The sequence below is a fragment of the Phascolarctos cinereus genome, unplaced genomic scaffold (assembly GCF_003287225.1).
Source record: "Phascolarctos cinereus isolate Bilbo 61053 unplaced genomic scaffold, phaCin_HiC Scaffold_7;HRSCAF=346, whole genome shotgun sequence".
Taxonomy (NCBI): Eukaryota; Metazoa; Chordata; class Mammalia; order Diprotodontia; family Phascolarctidae; genus Phascolarctos; species Phascolarctos cinereus.
The window spans coordinates 73,139,188-73,158,051 of NW_027556180.1; the positions used below are offsets into that span (position 1 = coordinate 73,139,188).

An 18,864-nucleotide genomic window follows, 5' to 3' on the forward strand; every position below is an offset into this window, starting at 1 on the left:
AAAGTAGCTAGGGTTATAACCAAAAACAACCTACCCAGAAAAACTGAGTATAATCCTTGAAGGTGGAAAATAGATATTTAATGAAACAGAGGACTTTCAAGCATTCCTTTTATTTTTTTATTTTTTATTTTTATTTTTAGGCAATTGGGGTTAAGTGACTTGCCCAGCGTCACACAGCTAGTCAGTGTCAAGTGTTCGGTCTGAGGCCTGATTTGAACTCAGGTCTTCCTGACATCAGGGCCGATGCTCTATCCACTGCGCCACCTAGCTGCCCCAACTTTCAAGCATTCCTGACGGAAAGACCAGAGTGAAATAAAAAATCTGACATTCAAATACAAGATTCAAGATAAGCATAAAAAGGCAAACATGAAAGAGAAATAATGTTAAACAGTTTACATTCCATTATGGGAAGATGATACATGTCATTCCTAAGAACTTCATAACTATGAGGGCAGTCAGAAACAGTCTACATAGACAGAAGACATTGGTATAAAGAGATTATGTTGGGATAGTCTCAAAAAAAATTAAGGGTTAAGAAAGACTTGACTGCTCCAGTCAATACAATGATCTAAGACAATTCCAAAGAATGAAAAAACGCTATTCACCTTCAGAGAGAGAAATGATAAACTCAGTTCAAACTGCAGTATATTCTCATTTTCTTTATTTTTCTTGCTTTTTTGTGACATGACTAACATGGAAATATGGTTTGCATGATTTCATATGTATAACTGATATATTGTTTGCCTTCTCAGTAGCTAAGGGAGAGGGTTAGAGGGAGTGAGATAATATGGAACTAAAAAAAATTTAAAGAACGTTAAAAGTAAATAAATAATAATTTTACAAAACTTAATGGCCAATATCTTTTTCAAAAGATGAAAAAAGTATAGAATTTGAACAGACTCTAAGCCCTTCACAATCTGGCCCCTTCCTAGCTTTCCAGTTTTCCTATCATTTGTTCCCCTCTGCATACTCTACAATCCAGTGACACTGGTCTTCTTGCTCTTCCTTACCCATGACACACCACCATCTCCTTACCCTGTGCCTTTCTTTTCACTGGCTGTCCCCCATGTCTGTAATGCTATCCCTCTTCAACTCCATCTCTTAGTTGTCCTGGATTCCTTCAAGACTCAGATCCAAGACCACTTTCTGCAAGAGGCTTTTCCCACTACACACTCTACCACCACCACCCATTGCTTTTCCTCTAATTACCTTCCATTTACATTGTATGTCTCTTTTATTTACATAGTTGTTTGCAGGTTGTCTCCCAGAATAAAGTCTGAGCTCCTTGAGGGTAAGGCCCCTTTCTTGATTTTCACTGTCTCCTCAGTGGTTAGCACTGTGTCTGGCACACAGTAAATATTTAATAAGTGTTTGTTGATAGACTGGTTGATTGAAGATTAAACCAATATATTTTGATATTTGACTATCCCAATGCAAAGCAGATATACAATACATGAGGATAGCAAAAACATAAATAAATAAATAAATGGAAATATAATTCAACAGCAAAAACTGAGAAGGGTCAAAGATTATAGATTATACAAGAGTTGCAATGTCTACACGTAATGAATATTTCCTTCAAGAGATGAAGCAGTTGGCACCAGAAATGGCAAACATCAAACTGCAACCACAGCAAATAAAATTGATTATATTTATTTTAACAGATAAGAAACAACAACTTACTGCTGTGGGAGTCATACCTGAATCTGTTGGCTAAGTATATTCAGAAAATAAAACTGTTACAGCAAATATTCGCATGAATACAAAGAATTAACATGAAGAAAAGAACATACAATTAAAGCAACACTAACTTCCACCTATTTAAACATGTCATTGATGGCACTGACACCACCTATTGTGAGGATTTCCTATTGATATTTAGCCAAAGGAAATTCGTTATTATAATGAGCAACACAGAATCTAAAAACCACTTAGTCAACAAACATTTAACTTACTTGGCAAATAAAAAGGTACAGCAGCCAAAGGGAACACTGGTTTGGAATATAAACTTGTCTATAAAGTCTTGGGAAAAAGGTGACAAGTTATGTGAAGCATTGCCTCAAAACAGAAAAGCAATAGATGAAAAAAAAAAGTTTAAGAGACTTTGGAAACAGATTCAACTAAGAAAAGTCATTCAAAGAGCTTTTAAGGATGAAACTAGAAGGACAAGAAACTGACAAAAGAACGAAAAGATCAGCAATGATTTTTATAACAACTTTTTTTTTATCAATGAACCCAGGCACCAAAGGCCTTCTCTAAAGCACTATTACACATCATCACACTGTCCCAGAAGAAAATCAGTGCAGCTCCCCTTGAAGCAGGCTCCCCAGACTTTTTTACATGGGAAATTTCATTAGAGATGGATCTGAGCTTACTGGGGAGTCTCCTCTTACCCTAAACCAAGTGTAAGTGGAAGAGGTCAGTGCTATAGGGAAAAGAAGATCTTCTTATAGTTAGTGATAATTGTAGATGACCCTATTTGTAGATAATATGTTGATAACAATAATGCCTGCAGGATCCAAAATAAAATCCTTTGTCTGGCCTTCAAAACCTCCAAAACCCGGCCCCTTCTTTTCTACATCTTACTTCCTCCCATATTCTCCACAATATAGTGACACAGGCCTCCTTTCTGCTACCATGACAAGATTATAAATCTTCCAACTCCAAGCATTTTCCCCAGATGTCTCCCGTGCCTGAGATACTCTCTTTCCTCATCTATACCTTCTGACTCCCCAGGCTTCTTCAAGTCTAAATGACTACTTTCTATAAGAAGCTTTTCCAGATTCACTCCTAATACTAGTGCTGTCCCTCTGCTAATTATCTCCAATTTAGTCTGTCTATAGCTTGTTTTTTCATAGGTGTTTGCATGCTGTCTCACCCACTGAATGTGAGCTTCTTGAGAACAGCCATTGACATTTGCCTTTCTTTGTCAGCACTGAGTGGTACCTGTCACATAAATGTACCTGATAAAACTAGTTGCTGACTAAAACACTGCAAAGCCTCCTTTAATAAAACTGACAATCACTCAGGAGTCTAGCCTATCCTATGCAAAAAAACCCCCTAAGTATATAAAGAATAACTAATATTTATAACCCACAGAATTTGACATAAAAGCAATGAAATGGAAAATTATTTTGGGTCCAGTATTGAACAGGAATAGAAAAATAGGCAGTTGGCTTTTTGGAAAATGTGAACTTCTTTTAGGGATCACAATCCACTCCCTGAAAATAGGCCTATCTTTTAATACTAGTATTTTTCTGGTGATAGTATAGGGCCATGAATGATAAAATACTATAGTAACTGAAAGTGCTGAAGTTAAAGATCACACAAAGAGCAATAGAGAAGTATGAGGTGTGTGTACAGGCTGCAGCACATTTTCAACAAGAAATTACGAAAAAGCAGTGCAGAAGATATCACCAAAGAAATATCTGTTTAAAAAGAAGAGCCAAGGATAACCAATTGACAGTACACACACTTGATGAGCTTCTTAGCACTGTCAAAAGAAGTCAAAGATGACTTCCAGCATATTGAGTGGACTTCCTGTGAAGAACATTTGGGAAACCACGGATAAGAATTGAAGAAGATGGGCATAAATGGGATGTACTTTGTTTCATTTGAGAAAAAATAAATTACATCCATGAAATTACATATCAATTAGTATTTGAGGATACTAGAATGTATATACATTGTAGGCTGACTGTCCACTTGATTTTTTCTTTCAATGGTTTCATGGTGAAATTATTGTTTTTAATAATAGCGATGTATTTCAATAAGTTAAATATTGAATGCCTGCTTTGTGCTAGGCACTGGGGTTATACATATAACAGGGAACATAATTTCTAACCACAAGGAGATGACAGTTTAATAAGGGAGGGAAGACAGGTGAGTAGCATAGTAAAATTTAGAGATCTAGACTTAGAATCAAGAGGAAACTGGATGTCAATCCTGCCTCTGACACTCACTAGCCATGTGACCATAGGAAAATCACACTATATCTGAGTATCTATTATAAAATAAGGATAATAAAAGTCATAGTAGCTATATCACAGTTGGTTGCGGACACAAATGAGATTCAATCCAATCCAATCTGATTAAATTTGAAGTATTTAATAAACAATTATCATGTACCCACTGGAGACTAAAAATATAAAAATCAAAGCATCTTTGACCTCAAGAGATTTATGTTATACCATGGAGATACAATACAGATACATATGAAACACACATGCATGCATACATATATATACACACATATATAATTAAATATAAGGTAATTATAGAAGCACTAAAAAACTGGTGAATTAGGAAAAGCCTCATCTAGGAGGTAGCCCATGAGCTAAGTCTTGATGGGAACTAGGAATTCTAAAAGGCATAGGTGAAAGAAAGACTTGTTTACTCTGACCAATACAATGATTCAAGACAATTCCAAAGGAATCATGATGAAAAAATGCTATATGCCTCTAAAGAGAGAACTGATAAACTCAATGAAAAATGAAGTATAATTTTCTCATTTTCTTTTTTTCTTTTGCTTTTTTTTAGCAATATAGCTAGTATAGAAGGATCTTTTCATGATTCCTCATATATAATTGATACCATTTTGCTAGCTTCTTAGTGGGTGAGGGAGGTAGGGAATTTGGAATTTAAAATTTAAAAAGAAAAAGAATGTTAAAAATAAATAATAAATTGAAAAATAAAAGGCATAGGTGAAGAGGGAGTTCATATTCTAGGCTTAGGAGAAAATCTTATGCAAACAAATGAGGTAGAAAGTGGAATGTCATATACAAATAGCAAACTGACCAATTTAAGAGTATCCAGAGAGTGCACAAATGGAAGAAATATGAAATCAATCTGGAAAGGTAAACTGGAAACAGAAGATGAAGAACTTCAAATGACAAATTAAAGGAGTTTGCATTTTATACTAAAAGTACAAAGGGGCCACTGAAGATTCTTAATCAGGTACAGGAGTAATATGGTCAGAATATTACAACTTGGCATCTGTGTAGTAGCTGAACTGGAAAAGAGAGACTGCAATCAGGAAGAACGATTAAGGTGCTATAGCAATAATGAGTTGACAAAGATCTGAACTAATGTGGTGGCTATGTAAATGGAGAGAGAAATGGATGAAGGAAAGGTTGCAGCTAAAGAAGAAGCACGACATAACACTTAATTACACGGGGAGGTCAAGGGAGAATGAAGAATCAAGAATGTTACTCAACGTAGAAGCTGGATATCTAAAATATTGGTGATGTACCTGACAGAAAAAGGCTATAGGATAAAGGTCTATGATAAATTTTATAGGCAATAAGAAATGGGTGTTCTCATGTATTCAAAGTATAGATTCTCAGAAAATGTCCTAATACTGGCGACAAAAGTATCTCTGCAATGGTGCATGATTCCAGACTATAATCCTATACAAGGTATAAGAAGGTAATTAGTAATAGCCTATCAATAGCCTAACCATAGACTATGAAGCCTTTGTACAGATACATCTATGTACATTTGTTGCTACCCTAGGCTACAGAAATTGTTTTGTAGTAGTTCCACAGTGCTCTCTCAGCCTGAGCACCAAGAAACAAAATTCAGGATCACAGAAGACTTGGCAGCTACCACAAGAATGGGAAGAGAGAGCTCAGAATAATTTATTCCCAAAGACAGAATACAAAAGCTTTCAACCAAGAATAACTAATCCAGCAGAACCACGAATAACCCTAAGGGGAAAAAAAATACATTATTAAGGAAATACAATAGAACATTCCCAAGCATTCCAGAAAAAAAGACTTCAACTGAGTAAACACTTTGAAATGGAAATGCAGGAGTCAATAGACACAAACCAAGGTATACACATTTGATCATTTGCAAGAGACTATCTGAGGAAGAATTACTTACATGCTAATAAGGGAAGAAGAAACAAGGTTACTCAGAGAATTCTAAAGCCTTAAAGTGTCTTAGAAAAAGTAAAGTAAGACAAGTAAAGTCTTGGGGCAGTTTTGTTCTGTTTTATCAGTCTTAGGAGAAGAAAGAAATGGTAGGAATAGGATAGGAATACTGGGGAGGAAAGGAGGAAGGAGGAGAGAGAAATCATTATCTCACATAATAAGGATGAGGATGAAGAGTATACAAACATGGAAGAAGGTTTAGGGGAACAGGCTTCATTTTCATCTGAAGCAAAGAAAGCTTGAACACAGTTACAAACACACACCTACACACACACACAAAGAGTATGGTGTAGATACAGATCTACACCAAATTCAATAGGGGGATAGGAGAAAACAGGAAGAGGGGAATAGAAGGGGGGGGTCAGTGGGTCAACAGTTATAAATCATTTATTAAGTAGCTACTACTATGTGCCAGGCACTGTACTAAGCACTGGGGATACCAAGAAAGGCAAAAAAATAGTCCCTGATCTGAAGGAGCTTAGAGTCTAATGAGAGAGACAACATACAAACAACTATGTACAAAGAAGATAGATAGATATATATATATAACAAGTTGGAAATAATCAACAGAGGAAAGGAACTGGCATTAATAAGTACCAGGAAAGGCTGCCTGAAGAAGGTGAGATATTAGTGGGTATTTAAAAGAAGTCAGGGAAGGCAGAAGGTGAAGATAAGAAGGGAGAGAATTCAAGACATGGCGGACAGTTGGTGAAAATTCCTGGAGTCAGTAAACAAGTGTGTCTTATGTGAGGAACAAGGAGGCTAGTGGCACTGGATCACAGAGTCCATGGTGGAGGAAAGGAACGCAAGGTGTAAGAAGATCAGAAAGGTAGGAGGGAACCAGGTTACAGAACATTTTGAAAGCCAAGAAGGATTTTATCAGGACAGCTAGGTGGTGCAGTGGATAAAGCACTGGCTCTGGAGTCATGAGGACCTGAGTTCAAATGTGACCTCAGACACTTGACACTTACTAGCTGTGTGACCCTGGGCAAGTCACTTAACCTCACTGCCTAGCCAAAACAAAAAAACGAACAAATTAAAAAAAAAAAAAAAGGATTTTATATTTGATTCCGGAGGTGACAGGAGTTAATGAAGCTTCCTGAACTGGGGAGGGGGTCAGATCTACGCTTTAGGATGATCAATCTGACAGGTGAATGAGGGATATACTCTGGAGGGAGAAGAGATGAGGCAGGGAGAACAATCAGAAGGCTACTGCAATGGTCCAAGCAAAAGGAGATGAGGACCTGACAGAGGGTGGTAGGAGTGACAAGGAGAGAAGAAGGTGTATCCAAGACGATGGTACAAAGGCAAAATCAATAGAACTTGCCAACAAACTGAATATAGGGAAGGAGAGGGAGAAGAAGATAATTTAGACTGTGAGCCTGGGTGATTGGGAAGATGGTGGTATCAACAGTAACAAGGAAAATCAGAAGAGGGGCATGATTAGGAAGAAAAAATGAGTTCTGTTTTGGACATACTGAGTTTGTCTAGGAGGCGTCCAGTCGGAGATGTCCAATAGCCAAAGAGAGAGCAAGATAAGTAATGGATACGCTATAGGTAAAACAAACTACAGTATCAGAGGAAGAAGAAAGAAGGTAGGATTAAAAAAAGAGAGAAGAAAAAAGAAGGCCATGCCTGGAAGCAGAGAAATGGGGAGGGTAAGGCAGTAGAGTAAAAACAGATTGCATCATTTATAGATCACACGTTAGGAATACTCCTTTTTTACCACCTCTTTTTTGAAAAGAGAATGTGGACAAAGTACAGAAAAAGTACAAAGAGACTAGGTGAAGGAAAATACACAATTAACTATCATAATCACCCATACAACAGATAATGACGGCAGAATTATTAAAAAGAAGAATTCAAAAAATTTACAAGGAACACACTTAAAACATAAAGATGCACACAGACTTAAAATAAGGGTCTGGAATAGAGTATATTATTCTTCAGATGAAGTCAAAAAAGTGAGTGTAACAATCATGATTTTAGACAAAGTTACAATAAAAACAGATATAATGGAGAAAAGTAGGGAAAATGCATTATGTTTAATAAGCACTACAGATAAAATAATAACAATACACATATGTATGTGTATATGATGAAAGGTGGCATCTTCATAGCACTTTAAGGTTTGCAAAGCACTTTAAATATTATCTTATTTTATTATGTACACATATCATCACATACCAAACAGCATACCATCTAAATATTTAAAAGATAAGTAAAGCAAATTGCAGGAAAATACAGATGACCAAACCTTGATGTACCTACCCACCTTTTAGAACAAGACAAATCTAATAAAATATATAAACCAGAAAGAAGCACCACATTGGAATTTTAGAATAATTTGAGATAATAGATATCTGGTAAATACTAAATGGAGATAGAAGAGAGTTCACCTATTCTCGTATATGCATAGCACCTTTATAAAAACTGACCATGTACTGGGACAAAATCCCTCACAAACAACTGCAGAAAAAAAACTAAACATATCATTTACTAATTGTAATGCAATAAAAATTATACTCAATAAAGACCCTTTGAAGAAAAATAAAAGTAATTGAGGGCTAACTTAATCCTTAAAACTGGTAGGTAAGTTTAAAAACAATTGTAAATTTAAAGAAAGAAAATTATAACAATGAGAGTGCATGATACTATCTAAAGAATGCAGCTAAATTAGTCCTGAGGGAAAATTTTACATAACTAAACACTTTCATCAGCAAAGCCAAGGAAGAACAATTCAATCAACTAGGCAAGCAACTAATGAAACCTGAAAAAGCAACAAATCACAAACCTTCAATTAAATTCCAAAGTAGAAATTCTAAAAATCAAGAAGAAATTAATAAAATTGAAAGCCAAAAACCATTAAATTGGTAAATACAACTAGAAATTTTTTAAATTTATAAAATAGCTAGCTAGCTACCTATTCATTTTAAAATGGAGGAAAAAAATTATTTATATAAAAACCAAAAATTGACAAGAATAAAAGAGAGAAAAAAGTATCAAAAACTATTTTGCCCAGTTACATGCCAACCAAAATCGTTTACATACAGTGGATAAATACTTAGAAAAATACAAAATATAAAAATTAACAGAAGTAGACTATAACCTAATATCAGAAAAAGAAATTGAACAAACTATAAATGAATTCCAAAGGGAAAAAAAATCCAAGCCCAGATGGATTTATAAGTGAATTTTATTTTTAAAAATTCAAAGAATAACTAATCCCAACATTTAATAAACTGCATACAATAATAGGAAAAGAAGGAACTCCTCCAAATTTTTTTTGTTTTGATGCCTAAATCAGAGAGAAACAAAAGCAGAAAAAAGCTATAGTATCAATATCTCTAATGAACACTGATACTAAAATATTAGATGAAATATTAGCCTATAGGCTACAACATATTTAAAAGACTATACACTATGATCATTCATTATACACTATGATCCTGGATTTAAACCAGGAATTCAGGGTTGGTTCAATAAAAGAAAGACTACAAACAGAGCAGATCATGTTAATAATAGAAATAACAAAATTCACATAATTACATTAACAGATGTTGAAAAGGCTTTCAACAAAATCCAACTATTATTTCTGTTAAAAATTCTAGAGATCATAGTAATAAATGGTTTTCTTTAATGTAGTAATATCCCTCTAAAACAATATATTTAATTGAGGTAGGTTCGGGGGCCTTTCCAGCTAGCTCAGGAATCAAACAAAGGATACTGATTATCACCACCACCATTTAATATCGTGGTAGAAATGATAGATTCAACAATAAAACAATAAAATAAATTGAAGGAATAAACACAGGCAAAGAGGAAACAAAACAATTGCTTTTGCAAATGACATGACCATGTATTTATAGAAAACTAAAGAGTCAACCAAAAATTAATTGAAATAATCAATTCAACAAAGTTGCAGGATACAAAATCAATTCACAGAAATCATCAGTATTCACTGTATGTTACCAACAAAATCCAGCAGAAAGACAAAGAAATAGAAATAAATAGAGTATGTATAAAATACTTGGGATTCTATCTACCAGGACACACACAGGAACTATATAAATGCAACTATAAAACACTTTCTAGAAATAAAGGCAGACTGAAATCACTGAAAAAGTACTAATCACTCACAGAAAAAGAAAACAAATTTTAAAAACTTTAGACCTTTGATCAATGCAATGATCAACTAGGATTCTAGAGGAATGAAGATGATGCATTCTCCCAACCTACTGACAGAGAAATGATGGACTCAAGATACAGACTAACATACATTTTCAGATATAGACAATGAGGAGATTTACTTTGTTTAGCCACATATATTTGTTAAATGGGCTTTTTTTCCCATTGGGTGGCCAGAGAAAACAGACAAGGATAGGGAGGGAAGAAGGGAAAGTAGGAATAAAGAAGGGGAGGGCAGGGTCAATGAAGCATCTTTTTTTAATCAAAAAATAAAAAGTCAGAAAAAACAAAATGGCAGATTAGTTTTGAAAGCTAAATCTCCATCTTCTCTGGTTTTAAGACATTTTGAACAAAAATCAAATTAATAAATATATAACATACATACTATGTAAAATAAACACATGTATACATTAATACATAAATATACATATATTTAAAGAAGCAATGGTTTTATATTTAAGTTTGCTATCACGAACTCTATCCAGTAAATGAGTCCTCCTATGAAATCCTGGTATCCCAGGAAAACACAAGGTATTGATAGAAGCAGCGGAGAATCACCTAACAATACATAGTTTAAAAGTTAAGTTTTCTACTAGTCCACAAAATAGCTCCAGAGAATGGGCAAGGCACTAAAAAGATAATACATTAAAACCACCTACTGAGCAGAAAGGAGCTAGTTAGCTTCACCAGTGAAGTCGAAGAGAGGAGAAAGGGAGAGGTGAGAAGACAGGCCCTAAGAAGAGCCTCTCCATCCCTTGTTCTGAACAGCAAGTATTTGACTATGACCCATATGGGCATAATACTGTTGAAGATCCTGACAAAGATGATGTAGGTAAACTCTTTAGGATTACGTAAGCCTGTCAAAACTTTCCTGACTTGAAGGAAACATCTGCCCAGAAAAAGTCAGAGGAATGAATTTCTTTACTGCCTAATAGTCACCTGTGGAGGCCACAGGGAACATAAATTATGTACAGCCCCTAAACTCTTAGGGGCTGGAGACAACTCCATTCAGCCTGGGACCTAACATAATGTCTGGTAAAATAGTAAGTGCTTAAAATAAATGCTTTTTGATCAACTGACATCCACATACCAGAATTTAGACTGTAGACTAGTGGGCCTGAAAATACCAACTTACCCACGGAAGGTATAAAAACTGAACATGCAAGGATGACATCAGGTCACTGCAAAAGTTCCAGAACTATCTGGCCAGTGACCAAGATGATACATGTCACGGCTGGCATGGTAGGGAAGTTTGTCACTTGGGTAGCCAGATAACGGCGACTAACAGAGTATATACGGTATATTTTACATGTAGTCCTAATGTGTCAAGCTATGTCATGTGTATCTTCACGAACCTATGTTTGTTCTTCTGCACACAACTCTAATATCAATCAATCAACAAATAAGCATTTATTAAGTGCCTACTATGTGCAAGATAGACCGAATGGAGTAAGAGATAGAGAGCTGGCCTCAAAGACAAAAACTAGGATTCACGTTTTACCTCTGACACAATACTAGCTGCGTAACCCTGGAAAAATTACTTCAGCTCTCAGTAGTCTAGGCAACTAAGACTACAGGTTGAAAAAAAATATGTTGACCTGAACTGGTAAAGGGAATTCCTCACCCAAGAATTCCTTCTACACTGAAATCACAGGTTGACTCGTATACCTGTTCCTGCTGTTGGCCATGCACTGACCTTAGGAGAGTAGGTACTATTTACATACATGTGGCCTATGTATCTCATATTATTTGCTTGAGACTATAGGTGTCATTTGATAGTTGTATAATGTTAACTAAGTATACATAGTACTTGTGTGACCTTAAGCAAGTCATTCATCTTCAATGAACCTCATTTTTCTCATCTCAAAAATGAAAGAGTTAGATGGCCTCTGAGGCCCTTTCTAACCACAGGTGTATTATCTTACAATTCTATGTTCTTATATCTACTGGCACCTAGGGGGCACAGTGGAGAGAGAGCCAGGCCTAGAGTGAGAACCTAAGTTCAAATCTGGCTTCTGACACTTGCTAGCTGTGTGATGCTGGGCAGGTCATTTAACCCTGTTTGCCTCAGCTCCTCATCTGAGCTGGAGAAGAATGGACAAATCTCCCCAGTAACTTTGCCAAGAAAACCCCAAATGAGGTCAGAGGGAGTTAGACATGATTAAAATGACTCAACAACAAATACCTGTAGCTAATATATGCTTAACCAGTATAATTTCTGGCAAATGCAAAACACTACCTTAAGAAACCATATGACAGACTATGAATCAACACAGGCTTTTGGAGGTGATGGGTGGGAACCAGGGTTCCTTTCCTGTCACTTTGCATAGACTCAGGGAAGGGTGGCTACAGGATGTGTGTAGACTGAACATAATGAAAGCAGAAAAACTTACATTTCTCCTGAGGCCCCGGCCCCAGTGAACAGGTGCTAATTCAAAAAGAGCAGAGACTCATTTAACTTGTGAACCATGGCTTCTTTGGGGCTGGGCTTGATTTGTTGAGAGAAACAGAGAATATTAAGAAATAGGAGGATGCCATAGGGATCAGTGAGAATGCAGATGGTGACAATCAGGAACCTGGAAGTAGCAGTAGCCAGCGTTTTAGCTCTTGGATCAGAGGTAGAAGGTTCCTGAATGAGCAGAAGAGAACAAAGAAAAGAAACATCCTGGCTATGGCAAGGTGCAGAGTCCAGCAGCTGTTCCAAGCAGTGTAAAATGGGTACAGATACTGCATGCAATTAAGTTTCCAATCCCCCATTCCCGCAGCACAGAGACTTACCCAATCCTTCTCCAACCAGAATAATGAGTTTGGGGAAGAGTTGGAAAAATAAAAGTGCTCTGTGAGGAAGGGAAGTAATATGTACTAAATAGACCGTGTGTCTTGATTACTTTATGTTACTTTACTCTTCATTTCCATCCAGAATACGTGTTGTGCTTCTAAACTTTATGGGCAGCTGGGCGGCACAGTGGATAGAGCACTGGGCTTGGAATCAGGAACATCTGAGGTCAAATGCGGCTTCAGAAACTTACGAGCTGTGTGACCCTAAACAAGTCACTTAACCCTGTTTGTCTCAGTTTCCTCATCTGTAAGATGAGCTGGAGGAGGAAATGACAAACCACTGCAGTCAGTATCTCTGCCAAGAAAATCCCAAATGGGTACATGAGGAGTTGGACATAAATGAAATGACTGAACAACAAATTCTAAACTTAACGATGAATTAATTTGCTAGCAGCCATGGAACTGAATATCCTAGACAAAACCTAACTTTAGAGTTCTCTGGATGGGAACAAAATCAATCATCATAATGTGAATCCAGACTGTTAAAGACAAGGTGATGGCAAATCAGTTTGCACCTTCAAAGTTGTAACCTATTTGTGCAAAATGTACAAAAGAAAAACAGAGCAGAACTACTACAATTCCGCTGTGGCTCACTCTAGTGATCCTAAAATCTCACAGGATCCCGTTACGCAAACAGCAATCTGGCACGATGGCAGCACAGAAATTCTCCTCAGTCAACCAAGAGTAAGCCTAGTTAACCCAGAAGAATCGCTCACGCCTTCCTCTGAAAAGGGCAATTATTCTCATTATTGGGAGTCAAGGATAAAAAAGACTCCAAATTTATAAAATCCCATAATGTCTCATATAAAATAAAATCTACTGAAAAATGCTGATTCATACACACATGACACCTCAATGAGACATTATAAATACTACAATTTCCATATATAGAGTATTCTTATAAGTGCTTTAGTGGATGGAACATTGGACTTGGAATCAAGAAGACCTGAGTTCAAGTTTGACCTCAAATATTTAATAGCTGTGTGACCCTGGGCAATTCACTCATCTTTAAAATAGGGACAATTACAGCACTTACTTCACAGGTTTGATAAGGGGATCAAATGAGATTACATATATATATGTATATATATATATGTATATATATATATATGTGTGTGTATATATATATATATATGTATATATATATATATGTATATATATACGTATATATATGTATGTATATTCAAACCTTAAAGTATTATATAAAACTAACCATTCTTATCATATTATTGAAAAATAAAAATAGCTCTCAGCCAATTTAGAAAAATGGATTACTAATGTATTTACAAATATTTCTCACTAAAAGAAAGAAAAAAATAAAACTTTCTAAGTTAAAGTGGTAAAAAAAAAAATAAACTTTCAACCAATAAATAGTACCATCTTTACATCCTAAAAAGTTTATGTATTGGTGTTGATTCTTTTTAAAACTGAGGGTTTTTTCTACAATGTTCATACAATTAAAAAACAAAAAACACTTGCTTATAATGTGATTTTTCTTCTCATGAGCTTTATAGAACAATTACAGTATTCTGACAACTAAACTAATCAGCTTCTGTCTTGAATCTTAAGCTATAATCAAGTTATTAAGATGGATATCATTTGTATTCACTTAACAATAACTGAATTTTTTAAATAATGAAATACATTATAATCATTAGTGACTTACCCTTTGAGATCACTAATAAGACTGTTCTTTTCCTGAACTATCCGTTTGTGGTGCATTCGATGGAAATCGCGTTCTTTCTGAGCTTTCAATAAATCTTCTCTAGCTTTTCTGCAGACAAAAATGTGACAAAAAACTACTGTTCAAATACTTATGGTGCATTCCTGAAAAAAGAATACTAACAAAATAACAACTAATTTAATCACTGTCAGTAGTTTTAAATTCAAAACTGCATGCTATTTAAAATTCTATGCAAAATTATTTCCTACATAAGTCTCAGTGATGGTCCATTATCATCATCACAATTAATAATTTTGAAAAGAGCAGAAATAAGTGCTCGTAAAACCACAAATCCTAAAAGTAAGTCTCCCAGATTATATTTAATATATTCACTGAAGAAATGATAGAAATCCAGCATGTAAATACTGCTGTGAAGCCTCCTCTGTAACATAAAAAGATATTAATCATTACACATATAGCACTTTAAATATTGCAAAGCACTAAATACATTCTCTCACTTTACTAAGACTAAGACACTCTCAAGGAGAATTTTATTATCAATGGCTTTAATGAATACAATCATTACCAAAAAAGAAAAATATTTTCTTTAAATCTCAACTTTGAGTCATTTAAAAACACACTTCATTAATGAATCTTTATTTGTTTTACGTAAAATGTAAAACATTTACATCACAAACAATATTAATGGAGCTCAATTATTATTATGACTAATAATAGTCATAATCATGTCGTTATTGCTAAAAATAATCAATCAATCAACAAACAAGTGTCAATCATGTGCCAGACACTGGGGTTATGAAGACAAAAATAAAATAATTCTCATTCTCAAGTAGTTTACATTCTATAGAGGGACAGAGCGTGTAAATGTACCAATCTGTACAAAAACAGACAAATACATGCAAGGTAATTTCAGAAAGATATAAGCAGCAGGGTAAATAAGGAAGGCCTTATGCAAGAGGTGACGCTTCAGCTGAGTTTTTAGAGAGCTTTTAGAGAAATCAGTCCATTGTAAATAAACTGATTTAGCCACTTATTTCAGAGTTCAGATTATTAATCATGGATAAAAATTATTTTCAAGCTTAACAGCATTAAGTATAAAAGTGAGAAGTAATGTGCTTTAGCAGATTAAAAGCCTGTCTTAGAACCTGGAAAACCTAGGTTCAAGATCTGCTTCTGACACTCCAGCTGCGTGACCACAGAAAGGTCACTTACCATCTCAGCATCACCCACTGAGACACTGCAAAAGCTGGAAATCAAGAGGAAGTACATTACAAATGCTGCGGACAGCTGACACAGAGACACAGCTACGGGAGATGAAATGGCTGACTGAGAGCAACAAGGAGGCCAGTGGGATACTGAGAAGTATGCAAAGAGGAAACAGAAAGTATTTCTATAATTCAGGATTTACAAATTATCAATTTAATGCTTTAAAGCTGCATTTTAAAATTTATTTGTACTCACCTGAAGAGACAAGAAAGCAAACTTTTTGAAGTTCCTATATTTTAGTACTACTAAATTTGTTTTCAGAAACTTGAATTGGTACTGTTTGTGTTTTCACAACTGTTGTCTTTTCAGTAAAATAATTTAAATTTATTTATGATGATGCTTCTCCCATTGTATGAACTCTCTAATGCTTTTTAAATAAAAAGTACATAAAAATAAATCTAAAGAATACAATTCTTTATATTAAGTGGTCACTTTAACTAAATCTATAATGAAGATTCTAGAATATTCAAAGGAACTACTTCAAATCAGACCAATATAGCATTCCTGCTTATCTAGAGTAAGATGACATAATATAGAACCCAAATATTAGACTTTGTTGCATGGGGCTGCTCATGCAATCACTTTCAAGTTTATCTGTCTACCCTCTTTTTTATCAACATCATTAAATAATATTTGCAAGCATCAATCATATATGGTGCTGTGCTAAATTTTATACTGCAATGTAAAAATTCATACTTCTGTATCTTTTATACTATAATATATAATACAGCCAGAAATATAATTTTTCATAAGTAGATGATTCATAATTAGGGCAACTAGGTGATGCAGTGGATAGAGTGCTGGGTCTGGAGTCAAGAAAACTCGAGTTCAAATTTGGCCTCAGACACTTATTAACTGTGTGACCATGGGCAAGTCACTTCACCCTGTTTGCCTCAGATGCCTCAGATGTAAAATGAGCTGGAGAAGGAAATGGCAAACCACTGTAGTATCTCTGCCAAGACAATCCCAAATGGGGTCATAAAGGATCAGACACAGCTAAAATAACTGAACAACAATAAAAGATGTCAGAACTGCATATACCATGTTCCTTTCAATTGACAGTAAATAAGCAGACACAAGTATAACATATATGTATGTGCATGACCCTTTTAAATTTTTATACACTGGTAAGATTTGTTGGACTGACTACAAGTATCTAAAAAGGTGTTTCTGTCAACATATGATATGAACATAAAAGTATTCTTGGAATGGATACTATTTTAAATGATGACCACTGCCAATCCGTTGTAAATAAACTGATTTAGCAATTTATTGTAGAGTTCAAATTAGGAATCAAAATAACAATATTTTTAAGCTTAACTGCTTTCAAGTGAAAAAGCGAGAGGCCAGTGTGGTATAGAGGATTCAAAGACCTATGTTCAAGACTTGCCTATGCCTGACACAGTCCAGAAGCATAACAACAGGAAGGACATTTAACATCTCAGTGTCTCCCAACTAACGCTCTATGACTCTAAGTTACAGACAAGTTACTGATCTGAATCAAGGGAGGGAGTTTGCACATTAGCAAGAGAGTGATGAAATCATGTGTTTGGAACGAAAACACAATAAAAGTATTTCATTCATAGTGCAGCATCATTGCTTATTTTGCTCCATGTTTGAAATTATTCCAGAGTTATCTTTAAAAATAAATCAAAGAAACTTCAGGTACTTTGAGTACTCATCAAGTAACAGCCTACCAGATTGTTTTATGTTGGTGACTGTGATTCATTAAAATTGATAATGGTATTTTTTAATGTTGCAAATGGAGTTAGCACATAATCCTCTCACCATCAGACAAAAGACAGTATACACTGCAACTATCTCCAGGGAAAATACCTTCTTAATTTAACAAGCAATTACCTGAACACTAATGCATGATTTGATGACTCTCATTATTATATTAGTTTCCGCAGCTATGCATGTTTCTAAAAGTCATTAAGTTAAACAGACCTTTGGAGAAGCTAGACACTATTTGACCTTTTACAGAAGTGAATTTCATAAGTGAAATATAGACTCCTTTAAAATGCACTTTCTTTTACTTCTTCAAAATTTATTATCATTTAATTTTGGTTTTCTTCCTAATATCTTATTCTAGCAGAGGCTAAAATAAAGTGTTTTAGCATTTTATAGGATACTACTTTTTCTTTTCTAGTTAATACTTGTTCCTCTGATTTCCTCCCAGATGATATTTCTAATTATCTTCACTATCTTTCAATAAACCTTTTACAATGTCTACTGTATTTCCCTTAACAGAAACTAATGAAAATGAACTATGACAACTTAAATATTGGTAAAGTATAGTAGATTATATTATATGCTATCTGTTTAAGTTCCATAAGGCTGATGCAAGCCTTAAAAGAGCTTAAGGCTCTTTTAAGTAGCTATTACATAGGTCATAAGTGGTCACAGGTGATCTAAAAAGTATCAGAAGAGTGAATAAAAAGCAAAGAATAATGAGTGGCCCTGTACCTCCAAAGTATGCTTATTTCATAAACAAATATAATTCTACTGATCCACTATCTGTAAAGGTACCATCTGCATTGTTTTTCAAGTTGTACAGCGACTGATGACCCAGTTATACTCTCCCTTGCTCCAAATGGATAATTGTTCAAAGGACAGGGATAGTTCTTAAAAGAAAAATTATGGACTATTAATAACCATTTGAAAGATTGTTCCAAATCTCTAATGATGAGAGAAATGAAAAACTGAAGATTCACTTCACACACAGAAAAGTGGCAATGATGACAAAGGACAGGAATAGTTAATGTTGGAGGAATTTTCAAAAGCTAGGCATACTAATTAATACACTGGAATGAAGAACTGGTTCAATCATTTTGGAAAGTAATTTTGAATTAAGGGAAGAAAGTGGCTAAAATGTCCATATCCTCCAAGAAGGTCAAATATAGAACAGTCACTCCAATATCCACCAAAGAGTTATGACAGCACTTTTTT

At 34.9% G+C, this 18,864-nt stretch overlaps 1 protein-coding gene across 1 annotated transcript in view; it reads right to left on the bottom strand.

Moving 5' to 3' along the window:
• The window catches only part of SPAG16 (sperm associated antigen 16), a 1,202,663-nt gene that overhangs the window by 1,137,562 nt on the left and 46,237 nt on the right, over nucleotides 1-18,864 (bottom strand). The window contains exon 6 of the mRNA XM_078147281.1: nucleotides 14,629-14,736. Within this exon, the coding sequence (XP_078003407.1) occupies nucleotides 14,629-14,736 (108 nt within the window). The remainder of the gene's footprint in view (nucleotides 1-14,628; nucleotides 14,737-18,864) is intronic.